General features: G+C 53.7%; 6 protein-coding genes across 6 annotated transcripts; 3 read left to right on the top strand and 3 right to left on the bottom strand.

Moving 5' to 3' along the window:
• Positions 1-912: 912 nt before the first annotated feature.
• Positions 913-3315, top strand: N7482_000222 (kinesin family protein; the record flags this gene model as incomplete). Its single annotated transcript, XM_056682347.1, has 3 exons — positions 913-1180; positions 1261-1670; positions 1732-3315. The coding sequence occupies 3 exons, from the start codon at positions 913-915 to the stop codon at positions 3313-3315; spliced, it is 2262 nt and encodes a 753-aa protein (XP_056545953.1).
• Positions 3316-3681: 366 nt separating this feature from the next.
• On the bottom strand, positions 3682-5297 carry N7482_000221 (putative MFS monocarboxylate transporter (Mct); the record flags this gene model as incomplete). Its single annotated transcript, XM_056682346.1, has 4 exons — positions 3682-4111; positions 4171-4754; positions 4825-4931; positions 4982-5297. The coding sequence occupies 4 exons, from the start codon at positions 5295-5297 to the stop codon at positions 3682-3684; spliced, it is 1437 nt and encodes a 478-aa protein (XP_056545952.1).
• A 1399-nt stretch (positions 5298-6696) lies between these two features.
• On the bottom strand, positions 6697-8243 carry N7482_000220 (AIM24 family protein; the record flags this gene model as incomplete). The annotated part of the gene is made up of 7 exons (XM_056682345.1): positions 6697-6990; positions 7056-7275; positions 7340-7458; positions 7513-7683; positions 7743-7814; positions 7881-7999; positions 8072-8243. 7 exons carry the CDS (start codon positions 8241-8243, stop codon positions 6697-6699), a joined length of 1167 nt encoding a protein of 388 aa, XP_056545951.1.
• A 454-nt stretch (positions 8244-8697) lies between these two features.
• Positions 8698-11231, top strand: atm1 (ATP-binding cassette Fe/S cluster precursor transporter ATM1; the record flags this gene model as incomplete). Its single annotated transcript, XM_056682344.1, has 7 exons — positions 8698-9060; positions 9119-9178; positions 9241-9355; positions 9409-9677; positions 9733-10779; positions 10854-11070; positions 11164-11231. 7 exons carry the CDS (start codon positions 8698-8700, stop codon positions 11229-11231), a joined length of 2139 nt encoding a protein of 712 aa, XP_056545950.1.
• Positions 11232-12335: 1104 nt separating this feature from the next.
• N7482_000218 (uncharacterized protein) lies at positions 12336-12629 on the top strand (the record flags this gene model as incomplete). Its single annotated transcript, XM_056682343.1, has 1 exon — positions 12336-12629. One exon carries the CDS (start codon positions 12336-12338, stop codon positions 12627-12629), a length of 294 nt encoding a protein of 97 aa, XP_056545949.1.
• Positions 12630-13415: 786 nt separating this feature from the next.
• On the bottom strand, positions 13416-16720 carry N7482_000217 (VAC14 family protein; the record flags this gene model as incomplete). The annotated part of the gene is made up of 9 exons (XM_056682342.1): positions 13416-14104; positions 14161-14240; positions 14292-14410; positions 14466-14570; positions 14620-15392; positions 15446-16136; positions 16194-16364; positions 16426-16588; positions 16653-16720. 9 exons carry the CDS (start codon positions 16718-16720, stop codon positions 13416-13418), a joined length of 2859 nt encoding a protein of 952 aa, XP_056545948.1.
• Between the last annotated feature and the right edge of the window lie 820 nt (positions 16721-17540).

Below are 17540 nucleotides of genomic sequence, written 5' to 3'. Positions count from 1 at the left end.
TATGGGGTCGCGGGTGACAGCTTCGCTAGAACCCCACAATCAGCTTTACCATCAGCCAGGAGGGTGTCAAGATGGGACCAGCGATCACAGCTGCACGGCCCAAAATAGCACAGAAGCACAAAAGCACAGGAGGGGGTTCAGATCGTACCGAGGACACAAAACACCGGAGGGGGAGAGAAGCAGAGGAGGCGGTGATGGCGAAGGTGGCCTTTAGGTTGCGGCAGGCCAGCCAATCACGGGGTCGCGGGCACATGGGAGCTCGGCCACGACCAACAGGGAAAAGTGATACCAAACTACGAGATGTACTACAGTCCAACTACAGGCGATGGGCGAGGAAGGCGGTCCAGATTTGTGATCGGAACCTAGGGGACACATAAGATGAAGAGCATATATGAAATACGACCATTGGATATATATCCTCGTACCCAGCGGGAGCATCTGAAAATCGAATAATCTATGTAGCACGAGTCTATGCATGAAGGCACTGACCCATCAACCTATAGACTGATGTTCGCTGAGTCGATTAGCGCACTTGGGTTCTCTTCGTAGTAACCACGATGCCTTCACACACCGCATTCAGTCCCTTATCTCAATCGCGCAGTGTGAGAGTCATGGCCATGAGAAAGAATGTGGCCAGGTAGGGCAGACCCGTTGCCCTGCCAACGGCCCAACCACAATGTCTTCCACTGCGTGCGAACACCTCCACACCTTCAATCTCCGGTTCTGCATCCAACGTCCGCCACTGTAGGTAGCTTTTTTCTTTTTCTTTTTCTTTCTTTTGGGGGGATTTTATTTATATTTTCTCTTTTCCTTTCCTGCGGTCCGTTCAGCGAGGTGAAATTCGGATTGGTCCAATCCCCCCTGGATATTCAGCACAATTGGTCAGCAACGGTGGATGTGTGAACGGTCACAATGAGCGTCCGGGTCGTCGCGCGGGTTCGACCCCTTCTCAAGTCCGAACGGGAGCTCGATGTTATTCTTCGCACGGGTGCGTCTGCTGGTGCCGCCGAGACCAAGTCGCAGCAGTCACTGAATGGCGACCGAAAGCTGGCGGCGTTGAGGGATAGGGATAACGTGGTTCGCATCCCCAACCCCAAGAACGAGGGGGAGGAGTATACCTTTCAATTCAATGCCGTCTACGATGCGGATGTGGCGCAACAGGAGTTGTTTGATGCCGAGGGTGAGTGCCATCTCGAGTCGGAGTTTGATGCAGGCTCCGCGTTGTCAATGGTCGACGCTCATCAATTGTTGTTACACTAGTCGCTCCGACGATCAAGCATCTTTTCAATGGATTTGATATCACTCTGTTTGCCTATGGTGTGACCGGAACCGGCAAGACACACACCATGCGCGGCGGTAAGAGTCTCGCGGATCGAGGTGTCATCCCACGACTCCTGAGTGGCATCTACAGACGGAGCCGGAAGATGGAAAAGGACAGCAATGGAGAGACTACTGTCCAAGTATCTCTGAGCTACTACGAAATCTACAACGATAAGGTGTATGATCTGTTTGAGCCGCCGGAGAAGCGCACTCTGGCCGGGCTTCCTCTTCGGGATAACGGGGGCAAGACAGTGGTCTGTGGTCTGACGGAGAAGACATGCACAAGTTTGAAGGAGTTTGAAGGGCTTTATGATCAAGCAAACACTAATCGCTCAACTTCTGCCACGAAGGTTAGTCACCGTACTCGGACTATATCTTGGGTTTACGTAGTGGCTGACGATAGATTACTAGTTGAACGCCCATTCATCTCGTTCCCATGCAATCCTTGGAGTGAAGGTCACGATCACGACACCGGAGAAAACCCGCATCAGCACCGCCTCTGCAATTGATCTTGCAGGATCGGAAGACAATCGGCGAACAGAGAATGATAAGGAGCGCATGGTGGAGTCGGCCAGCATCAACAAGAGTCTCTTCGTCCTGGCACAGTGTGTGGAGGCAATCACCAAGAAGCAACACCGCATCCCGTACCGCGAGTCGAAGATGACCCGAATCTTGTCATTAGGACAGAACAACGGCCTGACGGTGATGATTCTCAACCTTGCACCTGTCCGATCATATCACCTGGACACAATCAGCTCGCTGAATGTCGCCAACCGCACCAGGAAGATTGAGGTGCGGGAAGTTGAGAACGATCCAATCTTCAAGGGCCCTGCCCGGCCCTCAGCTCGGCCCTCCATGGCAGCAAGCCGGAAGCCGCTGCAGCCTCTCACGGCGTCGGTCAATGTCAATATGCCCGCTGCTGTTGCAAAGGACCCGACCCAGAAGGACGATGACAAGCCATTGAAAGCCTTCAGCGTTTATTCTGATCGATCACAGCCCAAGCCTGTGACCCAAATTCGAAAGGCTGAGATGCCAAAGAGAACGTCTCTCTCCTCAGAGGCGCATCCTATTCGCACATTGAAGCCCCCTCGCCCGACCTTTGCTCCCTCTCAGGCTCCCTTAAGCTATGGTGATATTTCCGCTGCTAGAATCGAGGAGATGGTAGAGAAGAAAGTTGAGGAGATCTTGGCCGTGCGGGCTGTGAGCGAACAGTCAAGACAGACCCAAGTCCATGAACTCAACGAACAACTTCAGCGGCGCCTGGAACAGCTAGAGCAGCGTATTGAGGGCACCGAGGATGCTCGTGCCGAGGGTCTGTCCTATCTGCTCATGGCCAAGCAGCACCACGCCCGCGGCGAGAACAGCTCCGCCTTGAGGATGTACCAACTGGCTCTTCCACACTTCCCGCACAATGAGAAGCTGGCATCTAAGATTGCTGCTCTGAAGGAAAGCCTGCACGGAAATTCCAAGGCTCGTCAGTCCATTGCCCCTGTATCTCCGCCCAAAGGCAGATTCGGAAGCATGCTGTCTCTCAAGAAGGAGCCGACTCTTACTCTCGGCAAGCGTCAGGTGGGGGACATGGACGATGACGATGTGGACCGGGTTGGTGGCGGCGGATTTTCTAGCGGCGAGGAGAGTATCCTCCCCGTGTCAAAGAAGCGCGCTACGGTCAAAGCTCTTCGTCATAGGTTGGGTGATCGGAGTGCCCTGGATGACTACAAGGACCCGTCCGTCTCTCCACGAACTATCCACCTCCTCTCTATCATCAACTCACGAGATGTGAGCCAAATCAAGCTGTTGAAGGGCGTTGGGGCCAAAAAGGCTGAGGCCATTGTCGACTGCCTTTGTGAGATGGACCAGGCGTCATTGACCACAGCCGACGAAATGATCTCGGACCATCCTCAGTTCCAAGTGAGTAGCCTGGCCGAACTGAGTACGTTGAAGGGGGTGGGCGTTCGCACGGTGGAGAACATGCGAAATGGAGTTTTGGTCTGACCTGCATTTGCATTTTCGCTGTCTTGAGCATTTACTCGGGCTTTTTGTTGGTCTACTTTTCATTCATCTTCCTTCAGCGATGGTGCTTGGGCGTTCAGGTCTAGCTCTGGCAGATTGAGACTTGTCTCTATTTAGAACAACGAAGTTTTCCCCATTTGGTTTATATCTCTTCACCCGAGGATGCACATGATCCGGTACAGTCTCGATAAGGTCTACAAGGTGATGAGTCAATTATTCTTTGATTGAAATCTATAATGCCCCGTCTATAATTAATGCTCAATTAATACCGTTTTTGATGCAAATCCGCTAAGACGCGACGGGCTCAGCCTCCCCAGCCAGCTCTAGTTGATCAGCACCAGTTTTCATTTATACCTTGGCCCACTTCAGTCCGCCAAGAATAATTCGGGCGACAATGAATAAAGTCGCACCCGCCAGCATGACCACGCCGCAGAAAATCTGTAGCCTTGTGTACGAGCCGTGGAGTACATCGGGAATCAGGGCACCACCGATCGGGGTACCAGTGAGAGCGGCGAAGGAGATGATAGAGAAGCAAGTACCATTGCGGACACCCACCTCTCGCATATCAGAGATTTGCGCAATAAGAGCTGGGGTGAGGGACACAAACGCTCCTGATCCAAAGCCGTATAGGACGCTGAACACGATTGCGGGCGCGTTGCCGCGTGATGGGAGCCACAGGGCCAGTACGAGGATGCTGGAGAGATAGCTGAAGATGATCATCACGTTGTATCGGCCAACGCGGTCTGCCAGGTAACCGGGAATCGTACGGCCAAGGATACTGCATGAACATATGAGCCATTGACATCGTCACTTATGACAAGCAAGAGAGAAGCTTACCTAGCCGCATTCAGGATCGGAATGAGATACTGCGACAAGTTCTGCGACATGCCATATCGCTGAGCCTGAGTAATCACAAACGTGAACGGCAAGAACATGCCCCAGAAGAAACAGAAACACGCTGCAACCGTGACGACAAACTTAAGATCCTTCAACGGCCGAACAAAATTCATGATGTCGAAAGGCTTCTTTGTGTGCGTCAACCTCGACTTCAGGGTCAGATTGGAAACGGCCAGCAAGGCCAGAATCAAGAAGGCGCAGATGCGCATCGCCCACGGGAATCCGACCTGGGGAATCAGTTTTGTCACCATGATGGGGAAGATCACGCCTCCAAGACTCGACCCGGAAGCCGTGACCCCCAGCGCGAACCCACGGCGTTTCGCAAACCAGGTGCTAACCGAGTTCACGCTGGCGTTGAACACGGCGCTGGCGCCGAGCGGGCTGCAGATTCCTTGCGCGAGGATGAATTGGTAGTATTCAGTTGAAAGCGAAGTCATCATAAGGCCAAAGACGTGGAGGAAGGTACCGCCCAGCAGGATATATCGGGGGCCATAGCTATCGAAGAGGGTGCCGAATATCGGGCCCTACACGATATTGATGTTAGCATTTGACTAGACTGGTTATTCGCTCCGAGCTATAAAGAAGCCAACTCACCGCAAAGAACATCACGAATGTTTCAATTGACGTGATCCATGTCACAGTACTGGTGGACATGTCGCTTAGTTGATGGCTCTCGTAGTACGTCTGGAAGACCCCGATGCCTAAACATGATCAGCGTTACGTGGAATTGACCAGGCCCTGTCACACGCACAGTTGATCCATCCGAAACTGACAAACAGCCCGCAAAACGCTCCTAGCACAGACATCCACGCCTCAGCTCCTCCATCCGGGGGAGGACCTGGACCCGGAGGACCTGCAGGAGCTGCAGCAAAACCCTCCTTTTTCTCCGATACGGGCTCCGCATTGGCATCCGTTGTCGCTGGTTCGACGAGGTCGGTTGTGCGCATCCCCTTCTCGGGGTCATCGTTCACTTGATCGCTCATGGCTGGAGTGGAATGATCCGACGTCGCAGTGTGTGTTGTGGCACTGTCGATGGAGGGAGCGGGGTGGTCATTGGTAGCGCCCATGGTCGATTCGTTCGCGGCCGCGCACAGGCAGTATACATGTGCCTTTCTCGTCGGTTCAATGGTAGTCTGTCCGACAGTAGATGTATTAGAAGCTTGTATGCTTGGATACCCGGCGTGTCACTGAGGGAGGATTTCTAGAGGCGCATTGCCGACCAGGGGGCTCCGATGAGGAGGCACGATGCTAGCAGGAGTATAAGAGTCCATTTGACCGGAAACCCCCCGCTGAAGCTGACATGCGATGCGACTTGCCTTGACGGATAACGTTCGGCAACAAACGAGAAAACCTAAAACCAGCTGCAGTCCCAACCTCGGGTTGGAAGATCTGGGTTTTGGGGGTTGGGTATACGCCGTCCTCCTATAGACTCTGTGTATCCAAGCGGGATGATCTCAGGGCGCGAGTATGGCGAAGATGTAGATATCCGACGTACAAACAGGAAAAGAGAAGTCGCCGGCGACTGCACCGAGGAGGAAAAGTCCTCGCGGACTCGGACATTGCGCCAGGCTAAACTCCGAGTTAAAGATTCTCCGGGCTCATTACCAATGTGTTGACGGTGCCACTAACCACGAACGGAGGAAGTCGACGGCCCGTGCCATTGGAAGGCATAGCTTCTTCTCCACTTCGACCTCGTGGTCGACTAAGGATCACCCCCAAAAGCAGACTTCTTTTGGACCATTGGTGCAGAGTAGGCGCAAGTTGGCAAACGCTCTCGGATATCGACTGCAATACGCCGAAGGCCGAAGGCCGAATTCAAAGTTCCAGGGGGATTGTTTGTGCTTGGTAGGGTTGTGCTTGGGTCGGGAGGCGGCTTAACCCGCGCAGTCCGGAGATATCGGAAAAGGGGCTCTCAAGTGGGTCCTACGGCATGAGAAACGGCTACAGTTCTGCATGATGGTCTGCAGTAGTCCAACGCATCTACCCACAGGCGGATGGAGTAACATTAGCCAACCATATCGGAGGACCGCAGACCACTACTGGGTTTTAAATCCCGCGCGGTGCAATATCTCCGGTAGGAAGTTAGATGTTGCGGGATCTATTGGTTGTTAGAGATCTTGCAGAAGGCCGTTGAGAAACACAAGAGATCATAGGATGATGCGTTCCATCTGGTGCTGAGTTAGAGGCTGGGGGAGGCGAAATATGCGCCTATCGAATGGTGTATTTGCCACTGTCCAGTCCATGAACTTGGAGCTTATTCTTCAGACTGAGTGAAATACCTGGTGCCATCGATTTATGCCGATGAGAATCATGAAGGAAGGAGCCAGGCAAAGAAAATTAGAGATTGATTCGAAGGGCCTATAGCTAGATGTCGAGAGGCCCAGGATATTGTACAAGATGCAAAGTGAACCATTCGAAAAGAAACCCGCCTCTAGTGCAGAAAGAGGTAGAGAAGAAGACCCGCCCTTACAGATCCTTAGGGTTTGTCCGGCCAACCTCCTTGACCTCGACCGTGCCATCCTTCCGAATCTGCGCAACACTCTGGCTGATTCCTCGGAGCTCCTGGTTAAGATCCTCGACGGAGCGAGAGATATCGGCTTCGGAGAGGACGGCTTTCTCAGCCTCTTGAGAGGCGGGGGAGGTGACTCCGCGGGGAGCGTCGGCGATCTCGTTGACTTGACGTTCGGAGAGGATATCGTTCACACGAGGGCCGCGCGATTGTATGAGGATCGTTGCGGGTCCGTCAAATTGCAGGAACAGCTAAAAAAGAAAGCATCGTTAGCCCGTGCTATTTCCGGAAAGAATGATCGTGATCAATGACGTACTCTATCACCCCAGATGGTCATCCGAGACCATGTTCGCACCTTGTGCAGGAAACTCATGGTAGTCTTCCAAGTCTTGGTGTCGGACATGTTCCGGATGAACTTGTTGCTCTGCAGCAATCGGGGTAGTGTTTTCAGACCGGGGACCTGGAAGTTGAGAGTGGTGGATTTGAAGCGGTAGGGATGAGGGGGGTTGGAGGACATGGTGTAGGCGACGACGTTGCTGCAATATTTGGGTTAGTGCTCTATCAAAATGTGACTCGACGCTGGGTCGGCGTGCGACGTACCTGGGATGAGCGATGTACTGCTCGCCGTCTTTCAACTCCACGGAGTATACCTGACCGTTGCCGACCAACGCCACCAGTCCTCTGCCAGTGACTTCGGAGCTCCCCCAATGAGCCAAGCTCTGCACAAAAATCAGCCGTTTATCCTATCACTGCAATCGAGAAGCGCCACAAACCAGATTGCTATTGATGGTTGGCTTGATGGACAAAGACCGGCCCGTCCATGCCAGCAGAGCGCGCCGCTGGGCCACCATCCAATCAACAGAGCCATTAAGATTCACGACCGCGAAGGAGGTCGTCGGCGACCGAACAGAGACAAGGGCTGTGACTGGGCTCGCGGAGGAGACCTGAGTTATCGTTAGCTGCTGCTTTACAGTTCCTTACCAACCAATTCCACATGCCATACCTTCTGATAGAGGAAGGGCACACCAAGAGGAGCTCTGCGGAAAGGTTCGAGGACGCTCAGCGTTGAAACCACCTGTTGCGATCACGGAATGTCAGCGTGACATGAGTCTGTAGTCTCCATTGCAATCAAGTTGCATACATTATCCGCTTTGCCGCTCAACCCCACCAAGGTTCCCCGGCGCGTGTACAGGTTCTGCGAAGCCGAGAGCGATACCGAGAGGAGCGAATATGGGGCGCCGATGACCTCGAACCGCGCATCTGCAGGTAATCATGGTCAGCCCAAAGCCACACTAATGGAATTGAGTATCAAACACCGCCGAGAGAACCTACCTCGCGACTCCGCGGAACTAGGCGTGCTGGCGAGGGGCAGATGGTCCCCGTTGGCGGAGGGCTCTTCCGAGGACGCCGCGCGAATCTGGATGCATCTGGTCTGTCGGTGGGCGCGAGGAACAACTCGTGTCCATGACAGAGTCCGGACACCTCGCTGGAGGGCTGGACTCATGGTGCTTGGAAAAAGACCGGAGACCGCGTGGTGCTGGAAGACTTTACGTCAGTTTTGGAGCTCGCGAGGGAAATCAAGCCGGGAAATCGTGGCGCCGAAGGTCGCGGTTTGGTGGCGGGCGGCGAGCGGAGGTACACCACGCCCGCATTGGATTGCGACATTGTCTTGTACCGCCACACATAAGAGAAGACCTCATTCTGTCGGGGCAGGTCTGGTTCTTTTTTCTTTTCTATACCTTTCTCTTGAATATTCTCCGTTATCTCGAGCCTATTCGTGTCCATTCGCGCAACACGACTCTTTCCGAAGCCGGCGACGCCCCAGGATCCCCCCACGAGCTATCGCAAAGCGCACCTGCATACGTCGTTCTCCTCGCGAGTGCTACATTATGCTCCTGTGAATCCAATTGGTACAGCAACAAACCTCTAGCGGTCAACCTTTTTTCCAACCAGCAGCCATGCTGCTCAGAGCTGCCCGATCTCCATGCTGGCGCACGACGCGGTACGCACATCCGAGCTTCGCCGGCCGGGCACGGTGGATGACTCCGAATGGCATCCAGCTGCGCGTGTTCACCTCGGGCAGTCCATGGCGAAAGCATACACCGGAAGGCAGAGACCCGAACTTCCTGAAGAATGACTCCACACCCGTTGCGACCGCGGCCGAATTTGCAAATGCCAGTATTGTCGAGAAGCCACCGGGTAGCGAGGCAAAGAGCACTCCGAAGAAAGACTTGCTGAGTGAGTCATCTATTGCAAGCAAGGAACAGCGCAAGGCAGACTGGGCTATCATGCGGGAGATGGCCAAATACCTGTGGCCAAAGGTAATGCTCCTACGACCGAAGTATATTCGGCCTCAGAAGCACTGACCGGGTATGATAGGATGATTGGGGAACCAAGCTCCGGGTTGGCACAGCATTGTCACTGCTCATTGGTGCAAAGGCATGTATTTGTCTGATGTCTACGTTCATGCCGTCTGGGTTGCTGACAGAAAGTGCTTCTAGATCCTTAATGTCGAGGTACCATTCTATTTTAAGAACATTGTCGATTCCATGAACGTCGACTTTGCGACCCTCGGAGGCACGGCCTACACCGTGGCAGGCTCAATGATCATAGCTTGTAAGCGAAGTTTCATTTCGATTCCGAGAACTGTCATTAACCATCATTTACAGATGGCGCAACGCGCATCGGGGCGACCATCTTCCAGGAACTACGTAACGCAGTCTTCGCGAGTGTCGCGCAAAAGGCCATACGCAAAGTGGCCCGAAATGTGTTCGATCATCTTCTCAGACTGGATCTCAACTTCCACCTCTCGCGTCAGACGGGCGGCCTCACCCGTGCCATCGATCGCGGAACCAAGGGTATCAGCTTCTTGCTCACCTCTATGGTTTTCCATGTCGTACCGACTGCCCTCGAGATCTCGCTCGTGTGCGGTATTCTTGTGAGGGCCCCCTGCTTGTATTCTGCTATGAACCTCTCCTAATTTCTTCGTGCAGACCTATCAGTATGGTTTCCAATTCGCTGCCATCACCGCTACTACGATGCTTGCGTACACGGCATTCACCATTACCACTACAGCCTGGCGCACCAAGTTCCGCCGACAGGCCAATGCAGCTGACAACCGTGGCGCTACTGTCGCCGTCGACTCGCTGATCAACTACGAGGCCGTCAAGTACTTCAATAACGAGAAGTTCGAGGTCGCCCGCTACGACAAGGCGCTGAAGAGCTACGAAGATGCCTCGATTAAAGTCACTACCTCCCTGGCCTTCCTGAACTCCGGCCAGAACATGATCTTCTCGACTGCGCTGGCCGCAATGATGTATCTGGCAGCCGACGGCGTCGCTACTGGCGCCCTGACCGTCGGCGATCTGGTCATGGTCAACCAGCTTGTCTTCCAACTCTCCGTGCCGCTCAACTTCCTCGGCTCCGTGTACCGCGAACTGCGTCAGTCTCTGCTGGACATGGAGACGCTGTTCAACCTGCAGAAGGTCAACGTGACCATCCAGGAAAAGCCCAATGCCAAGCCGCTCGAACTGACGCGCGGCGGCGAGATTCGCTTCGAAAATGTCACGTTCGGCTACCACCCGGACCGTCCAATCCTGAAGCACGCGACGTTCACGATTCCGGCTGGCTCGAAGTTTGCCATCGTGGGCCCTAGTGGCTGCGGCAAGTCGACGATCCTGCGCCTGCTGTTCCGCTTCTACGACACCCAGTCGGGCCGCATCTTGATTGATGGCCAGGACGTGCGCGACGTGAGTATCGATAGCCTTCGGCGGGCCATCGGCGTGGTGCCGCAGGATACCCCGCTCTTCAACGACACGATCGGCCACAACATCCGCTACGGTCGGATCGATGCATCAGATGCAGAGGTGCGTCAGGCCGCTGAGCGCGCCCGCATCCACGAGCTGGTCGAGCGGCTGCCCGACGGATATGAGACGGCAGTTGGCGAGCGCGGCATGATGATCTCGGGCGGCGAGAAGCAACGGCTGGCGATTTCGCGGCTGCTGCTAAAGGACCCGCAGCTTTTATTCTTTGACGAGGCGGTAAGTGCGAGATCAAGGTTTTAATGCTTTGCAATGCGTGCGTAATGTGGCTGACTCCCCCGGAAATGAGGTAGACCTCCGCACTGGACACCTACACGGAGCAGGCGCTCCTGCAGAACATCAACGGCATTCTCAAGGAGAAGAGCCGCACGAGCGTGTTTGTTGCGCACCGATTGCGGACGATCTATGACAGCGACCAGATCCTGGTGCTGAAGGATGGGCAGGTGGTGGAGATGGGGTCCCACCGGGAGCTCTTGGATCTGGAGGGCGTTTATGCGGAGCTCTGGAACGGTAAGTGCTTTGATCCCTTGATTAGGAACCACGCGGTCTCCTGTGGGGGGCCGAGTGGGTTCAATGATATGCAGTTGCTGACGTGCCCCATAGCCCAGGAACTGTCGCTGGCGCACGAGGAGGACGAGACGCGGCAGGAGCAGACGAAGACACCTGAGTGAAGCAGCCATTTCCAGTAATATCCCGTTATACAGAGTCCTATTTAGCCATGTGGGAAGCAGATGAACAGCAAATTCAAGCCATACTTGCATCCCGACCACACAATCTAGCCAAATCAATACTGATGAAACACGCCGCACGGTCTAGGTCCCCCGCTGCATTGTAAACCTTGTCAATGGGAGCCGACTGGTGTCCAGACGGCGGGCCATTTGTCGCTAGTGGGAGGTTAGCGTCGTCGGGTTTGATTTGGAGTCTTCTCCGGTCATTTTCCCCTGGCTAGACCCGAAATGGACCAATCAGGACCCGCCGGGGCTGGTAAACACGCGCATGGACGTCGTCCACCAGGTACTAACTCCCCAACTAACTACTTTGGACTACTCGAGACTCGGCGCTAATGCCCACGCCATTTCCCCACTCATCTCCTTTCCTTTCGTTCCTTCGTTCCTGTGGCCTTCCACGCCTTCTATTCTTCCGCTTCCTCTTATCGCACTCCTGCAGCCACTCATTCCCAGGGCACATTCCAGCCACCACGCTCTTTCAACTTCACCCTCGCGTTCCTTTCCCGCAACCGGCCAGGAAGAGGAACATTCCTTGCGTCCTTGAAAGCCAATCCCACATTTAGCGGGAAACGTGCCACCTGCAAACCCCTTGTGGCACCAGTTCCACTCGCCCTCGTGCGCCCCAACTCGTGTCCCCCTCCTCCGCGATTGCGTTCCTGCTCCTCCCCTCCTCCCCCTCCGCCCTCCACAGTCCCCTTTTTCAGTGTCGAAGCTGAATTATTGCGTACATTGGTGAGCAATACCCCCGCCCATTGAGCTGTCTATATGGTTGAATGTGACTGGGCTGACCTGGAACGATAGTAACGTGAATCCAAACTTCCGTCCGTTGCCGGCGACAACACTGTCAACCGCTCACATTCCGTTCCGCTCGCTGCACGTGGGGAGGATTGACAGCGCGCTTCCTCATATAAACGTCCCCGCCAGGCACAGACACGAGAGCCCCCATCGGCGCATCAGCTGTCTGCCCTATCTACGGCCTATCGCACCGTTGAACTGACACGATCGGAATAATCGCCATAATTGGGCTTCTGCATCTACATCGCTACTATGGGTCTGATTGAGAAGCTACAAGCAAGTACGTCGCACGCGGTCACGGAAACCCCCGCCATGAACACAGGAAAGCTAACGGTGGGATCAATAGAACTCGAGCTGTACCGCCTCGAGCAGCGCTACGCCCGCCGCAAGCACCGCAGCACCTTCTCCACGGGCGCCCAGTATGTCGACGGCGAGTACGTCTTCAACACCGGCTCGAACTCGCCCACCAGCACCGTCTCCAAGCAGTCCACCGGCAGCTGGCGCCCCTCTGGATTGCGCGGATCGCACGACTTGCGCGGGAGGTGATACATGATCGCTCCACTCTTGCATTCTTGACCTCGGTGCGACCCGATATACTAGCGCCGTTCCTTTTACACCTCCCTTCCCCTCCGTTCGGGCCCCTTGCGGCTCTGCTCTTCTTAGCATTGCTTTTGTTCGGCTATCGCTCTTCGCGTGATGTACCTGCGAAGACCGACTCATTTCTTGACGACCTCGTACATAGTCGCCATGCCTGTTCCTTTGAAATGTATACCTCACCCTACCCTACCTCGGCGCTGCACAAAGCAGCAGCTCATGATTTTGTTTCGGTGATGCCAACGCCAAAAAGTTGGGGTCTCTGTTGATTTTGGCATTTGATACTCCGCTTTTTGGGATATGTTTCCTTCATGCTTGTGAATTTCTCTCCTTCTCTCTTTGCATCTGCTGTGTGAGCATATGGTATTTTCATGTTCTTTTCACTTTTCTCTGTTATCCAGCTTGCATTTGATGCTTGTCGTCTTTGTCCATACTGTAGCACTAAATTCAATGGTTTGGTTCTGGCTCCGGTCCTGCTCCCTCGGGCTGTTTTGGGCAGTACGGTGTAGATATTAATTGCTCGACATTTGATCTATGATCAAGTACTAGCTAAAGTACAAATACCTGAGAACTGACTTTATCCCTTGAGATCGACCGCACAGCACGCATGTAGACGGACTTCAAAATCAAGTGTCCCTGCTCCAGATCTGCAGTAAGAACGGACGTGGGGTATCTTCGTCATCCTACCGCCAACCGAGCTAAACTAAGTATGCGAACACGACAACCACCCTCGTCACATCATCTCTTTGACTTGCGCCCGCCAATTCCCAGCCGCCCTAGATTCGGCAGACTTGACTTGTGTTTATGTGCAGCGCCCAGCAGAGACGTGGGGCTGGGGCCTTTGGAATCCAGCGATCCACGGTTCCCGGCACCACCCATGCTCGCCGTACCAGGCACGGGGACCCCAGGGACGCCGCCCACAGTCACAATACCCGCTCGCGGCGGCTCAGATAAGCCCATTCGGTCTCGCGCTCGGTCAGTGGTAGCCGCAGATAGTGCAGCAGTCAGCGAGGGATTGTGCAGAATGTCTGTCGGATCGAGCGAGTGTCGCTGCGCAGCCTGCGCGCGGCGCGCCCGTTCCTGAACAGCCTTGAATTTATCGAGAAGCTCGGTCCAGCGAATGTCATCGCGGGTCTTGCCACGCGCGCTGGAGGAACGATCGTATGACGGTGCAGTTTGGGCCGTGCTAGTGGGAGTCATGAGCATGTGCGTCCTTTCAAAGGGAGGACTGCCTGGTGTCTTGGCAGGCGGGATTCCATTTGCGTACCTGCGGGGACCACCGTGGAGGAAACCGATGTTGCTGACGCTGTTCAGCCGGTTTTTGAGGGCGGCAAAGGCGGAGCTCTGGGGAAGGAGCATGAGGACGCCGTAGAGGCATTTGTACAGGTAGGGGTATTTTTCGGGTTCGAGGAGTTGGAGGCGGAGGTCTGAAGACGCGATTAGCATGAGGCTCTTTCTGGATGAGGAAGGGAAGATATTGTACATGTGAATACGGGAGACTCAAGGAGTTGCACCAATTTGTCAATCTGGATTAGCATGTTGACCGTCATTTCAAGCTCAGCACTAGATAGGTTAGAAAAGATTATGCAAGACCCTGGGTGGCGGAAATCTTACAAAATTTGGAGAAGATTGTAGGCCTGCTCATAAGCCTGTGCAAGAAGACAGAGAGAGAAGGTAGACACAGCATTGTGGCACCAGGACCGGAATAGGGCCACGAAAAACATTTGTCCCTCCTAAGAACCTGTTAGTTTCCACGTCAAAAACACCGGAACAACATCGGAAGCATACCCTGGTGTCCAGGTTTCTCAACCGCTTCCTCATGTCCGACAGCTCAGGCGCGGTGATAAGATTGTTGTTCAGGTTCTGCACCATGATACTAGCGAATTCGATGTCCTGGCAAGGCATCAGTAAAATCTCACCCGACTGGAGCCGAATGACTTACCTCCTCCTTTTCGAGGCAATCTGCCAGAGTCCGGTAGATACGTTCCGGACTCAGATTCAGACAAAGCTGTCTAATGATCAGATTGCCACGAACCTCCAGCAAGTGACGATCGGTGGAAAATAGCTGAAGCAGGTTCACCATAAACGATGTGAAATAGCTATCCTCGCTGTTTCTTGAGATTTGCGACAACAGTTGCAAATCCTTGGTCACAACCGCTTCTGCAGGGTCCGAGAGAGTTTTCAACAGAGCTGGGAAGGTCCCGTCATTGAATGCAACCACCTTTCGCGGGGCCTTCCGGTGTAACATGATCAGCCAAGAGAGTGCAGCTACTCGAGTGGCTTCGTTCTCATTTAAGAATTGCAAAGTGAGCGAGCTCACCGCTGCGGCGTAATCGAGATCGGCTGGCTGCAATGGTGTTGAAATGATACTGCTCAGCGGTGTCGCAGCCCTAGAAGACTCCTGTGTTGCTTTCCTGGCATCGACGCTGGTGATTTCTGATGATTTCCTGTCCATACTCTCCTTACTAGGGGCCGTCGATGGAACTTTGTATGAGGACTGGACGAGTTCTTCAGGCGCATCATCTGAAAGGGAGTAGATGTACTCAAGCAAGGACTTATTGACTCGATTTGCTGCCTGTCGCACTGAATCTGAACCACTGGACATAGCCGGCAGTACCTGAGTCAACAGGCGTGGGACAAACGGAAGGATGTCCTCGGGGCTGATCTCAAAGAATGCATCAATCCAGCGAAGTGCAGTCAGCTGCATTTCCTCCTCTATGTACTTGTTAGTACCGCACCCCGCAAGCACAAAGATGAGTTGGTTTTACCGTATGAGGTGTCAACAAAGCTAACCAGAATATCCAGAATCTTCGGGTTGTCGATGTGGACATCTTGCCCCGGAATCCAGTCACCATCAGCTTGGACCACTTCGTCATCGAACATTGATCCCGAAGCCGAATCATCAATAGCGATGTCATCCCTCTCACCGCCATCCGCACCGGTAGTCTCACTTGTCTGCTCAGTCTTGGCGCTCACGGTGTCACTAGCAGCGGAGCGTCTGCGACTCTCTTGTCCTTTTCGACTTTCTTCAATTCCTTTCTTCAGACGGGTTATCCTTTTTATCTCCACCAGGAATCGGTCTAGAAGTCCCTGTGTAGCAACGTTGACATCTTTGTGAGGCCCGCCTAAAAACTTGATTAATCCCTCTAGAAATTCAGGTAAGAAGGTGACCAGTTCCAAATCAGGAATGGTATCCAGCAAAGTCAACCAGGAGACTAGGAAATTGCGAGTGTACGGCCCAATCACATGGATTCGGTCCTTGAGCAAAGGTATAAACTTCGCGAGAGAGAATGCGGTGGGAATTTCCGTCTCATCCACATCGTTTGGATCGTCTGTCTCCTTTCCCGTCAATTGCAGCACTGAGACATATGATGCCGCGGACTCAGCCACAATGTCCTTGACCAGTCGATCGAGAAGCTCCGCGCCATTCTTGACGGAGAGCTCCGAATCAGACGCAAGCTATGATGCGCATTAGCATAGCTCCAGGTAGTGACCACAATACCAAGCCATCCTCACCTTAGCCAACGCATCGAATATTTCATTGAAGAAGAGCAAAACCTCTCCCTTGGCCACCTTGGCAATGTTATACATGCTCTCGCAGGCATAGTATCGAACTCGTGCATCTTGGTCGGTAAAGCAAGCTAAGACCGGAGGAACGATCTCTTTCAAGTACGGCGCAACCCCTTCCTATAGACCCAGCGTATCAGCCCGAGCTCTCCAAAGCTTACTTTTGTCTCCAGTGACTCACAGATCCTAGCGCGATCGAGGCGGCCGCCAACCCGATCAGGCCACCATTGCGGGCGTGCGGTTGGTGTACAGCGTAGGCATAATCGTGGCAGAGCTGTTCAACAATCTTCGCAATCTTCTCGTGTTCTCCTTTGAAAACAGCATCTCGGACGATTTTCTCTAGCCTGAAGTAGTGTCGCGTGTTAGCAGCGGTCACCGCACGACCCTCCCCGTTCCAAAACAACCTACTCGAGAGCCCCCTGTTTCCTCTTGTCGTAGAGCTTATCGTTGAGCAACCGCTGGATTGAGTGGTCCATCGCTCCAGCAGGTAGAGATAGCTGTTCCGAGCTTCGGCTAGGCAATGGTCATGGTGTAGAGGTTCGCGTCGGTCGGGGTCGGGTCACAAGCTCGCGGGCCGAGACCACTTCGCAGGGAACGTAGATCGGTGAATATCGCTGGCCTCGAGTGTTTCGACTAGGCAGAGCCTCGTTAATTACACGCACAAGCTCGATAGTGGGGGAAGGAAGATGCGTTGTCAACGCGGAGATGGGAGTCCAAGCGCGGTGTGACGTATGTCAGCAACGGGCTGGGCTCGGCCCGATAACATGCACGTTCGTTCTCCTTTTACCCTGCCTGAGCCAACAAGGGAAATGCGGAAGGCTTAAGCTTATTTAAAAGTACTCTTTTCCTTTGTTTTTAAATTCATGGGGTACCTCGTCAAGAGCACTTTCAAAGATGTTTATACCTTGGTCAAAAGTGAAGAGCCCTCCGTGTCGGGCATCCATGCAGCAGCTCCTTGGACCGACAAGTGCAAGGTGAGGCAGGAAATTTGCCTTGAAGCACAGTCAAGCATACATCGTGATTGAAATGATGTTATTTATTTAAAACCCTAACTTGGAGGCACATACCCTCTCCGACAGCCTCATGCTTTGCTTGTGTGCAGGGTCATAAAATGCGACGGCATCTTCCATGAAGACCCGGGGTAGCAGACTCCAGCCTTTGACGCGGAAATGAGGCATGGGGCTTGGTGGCATGTTACTGTTTTGGAAAATTGCGCAGCAGAAGTCTCTGGCTCTGGGATATATATTCTTTAGACAAACGTGGAGGGCGGAGCTGCCCCTTAATATTAAAAACCGA

Source organism: Penicillium canariense (assembly GCF_028826845.1).
Source record: "Penicillium canariense strain IBT 26290 chromosome Unknown utg000001l_segment0_segment0, whole genome shotgun sequence".
Lineage (NCBI taxonomy): Eukaryota > Fungi > Ascomycota > Eurotiomycetes > Eurotiales > Aspergillaceae > Penicillium > Penicillium canariense.
Note: the sequence above shows the minus strand (reverse complement) of the source record. Positions and strands in the feature narration are given on the sequence as shown.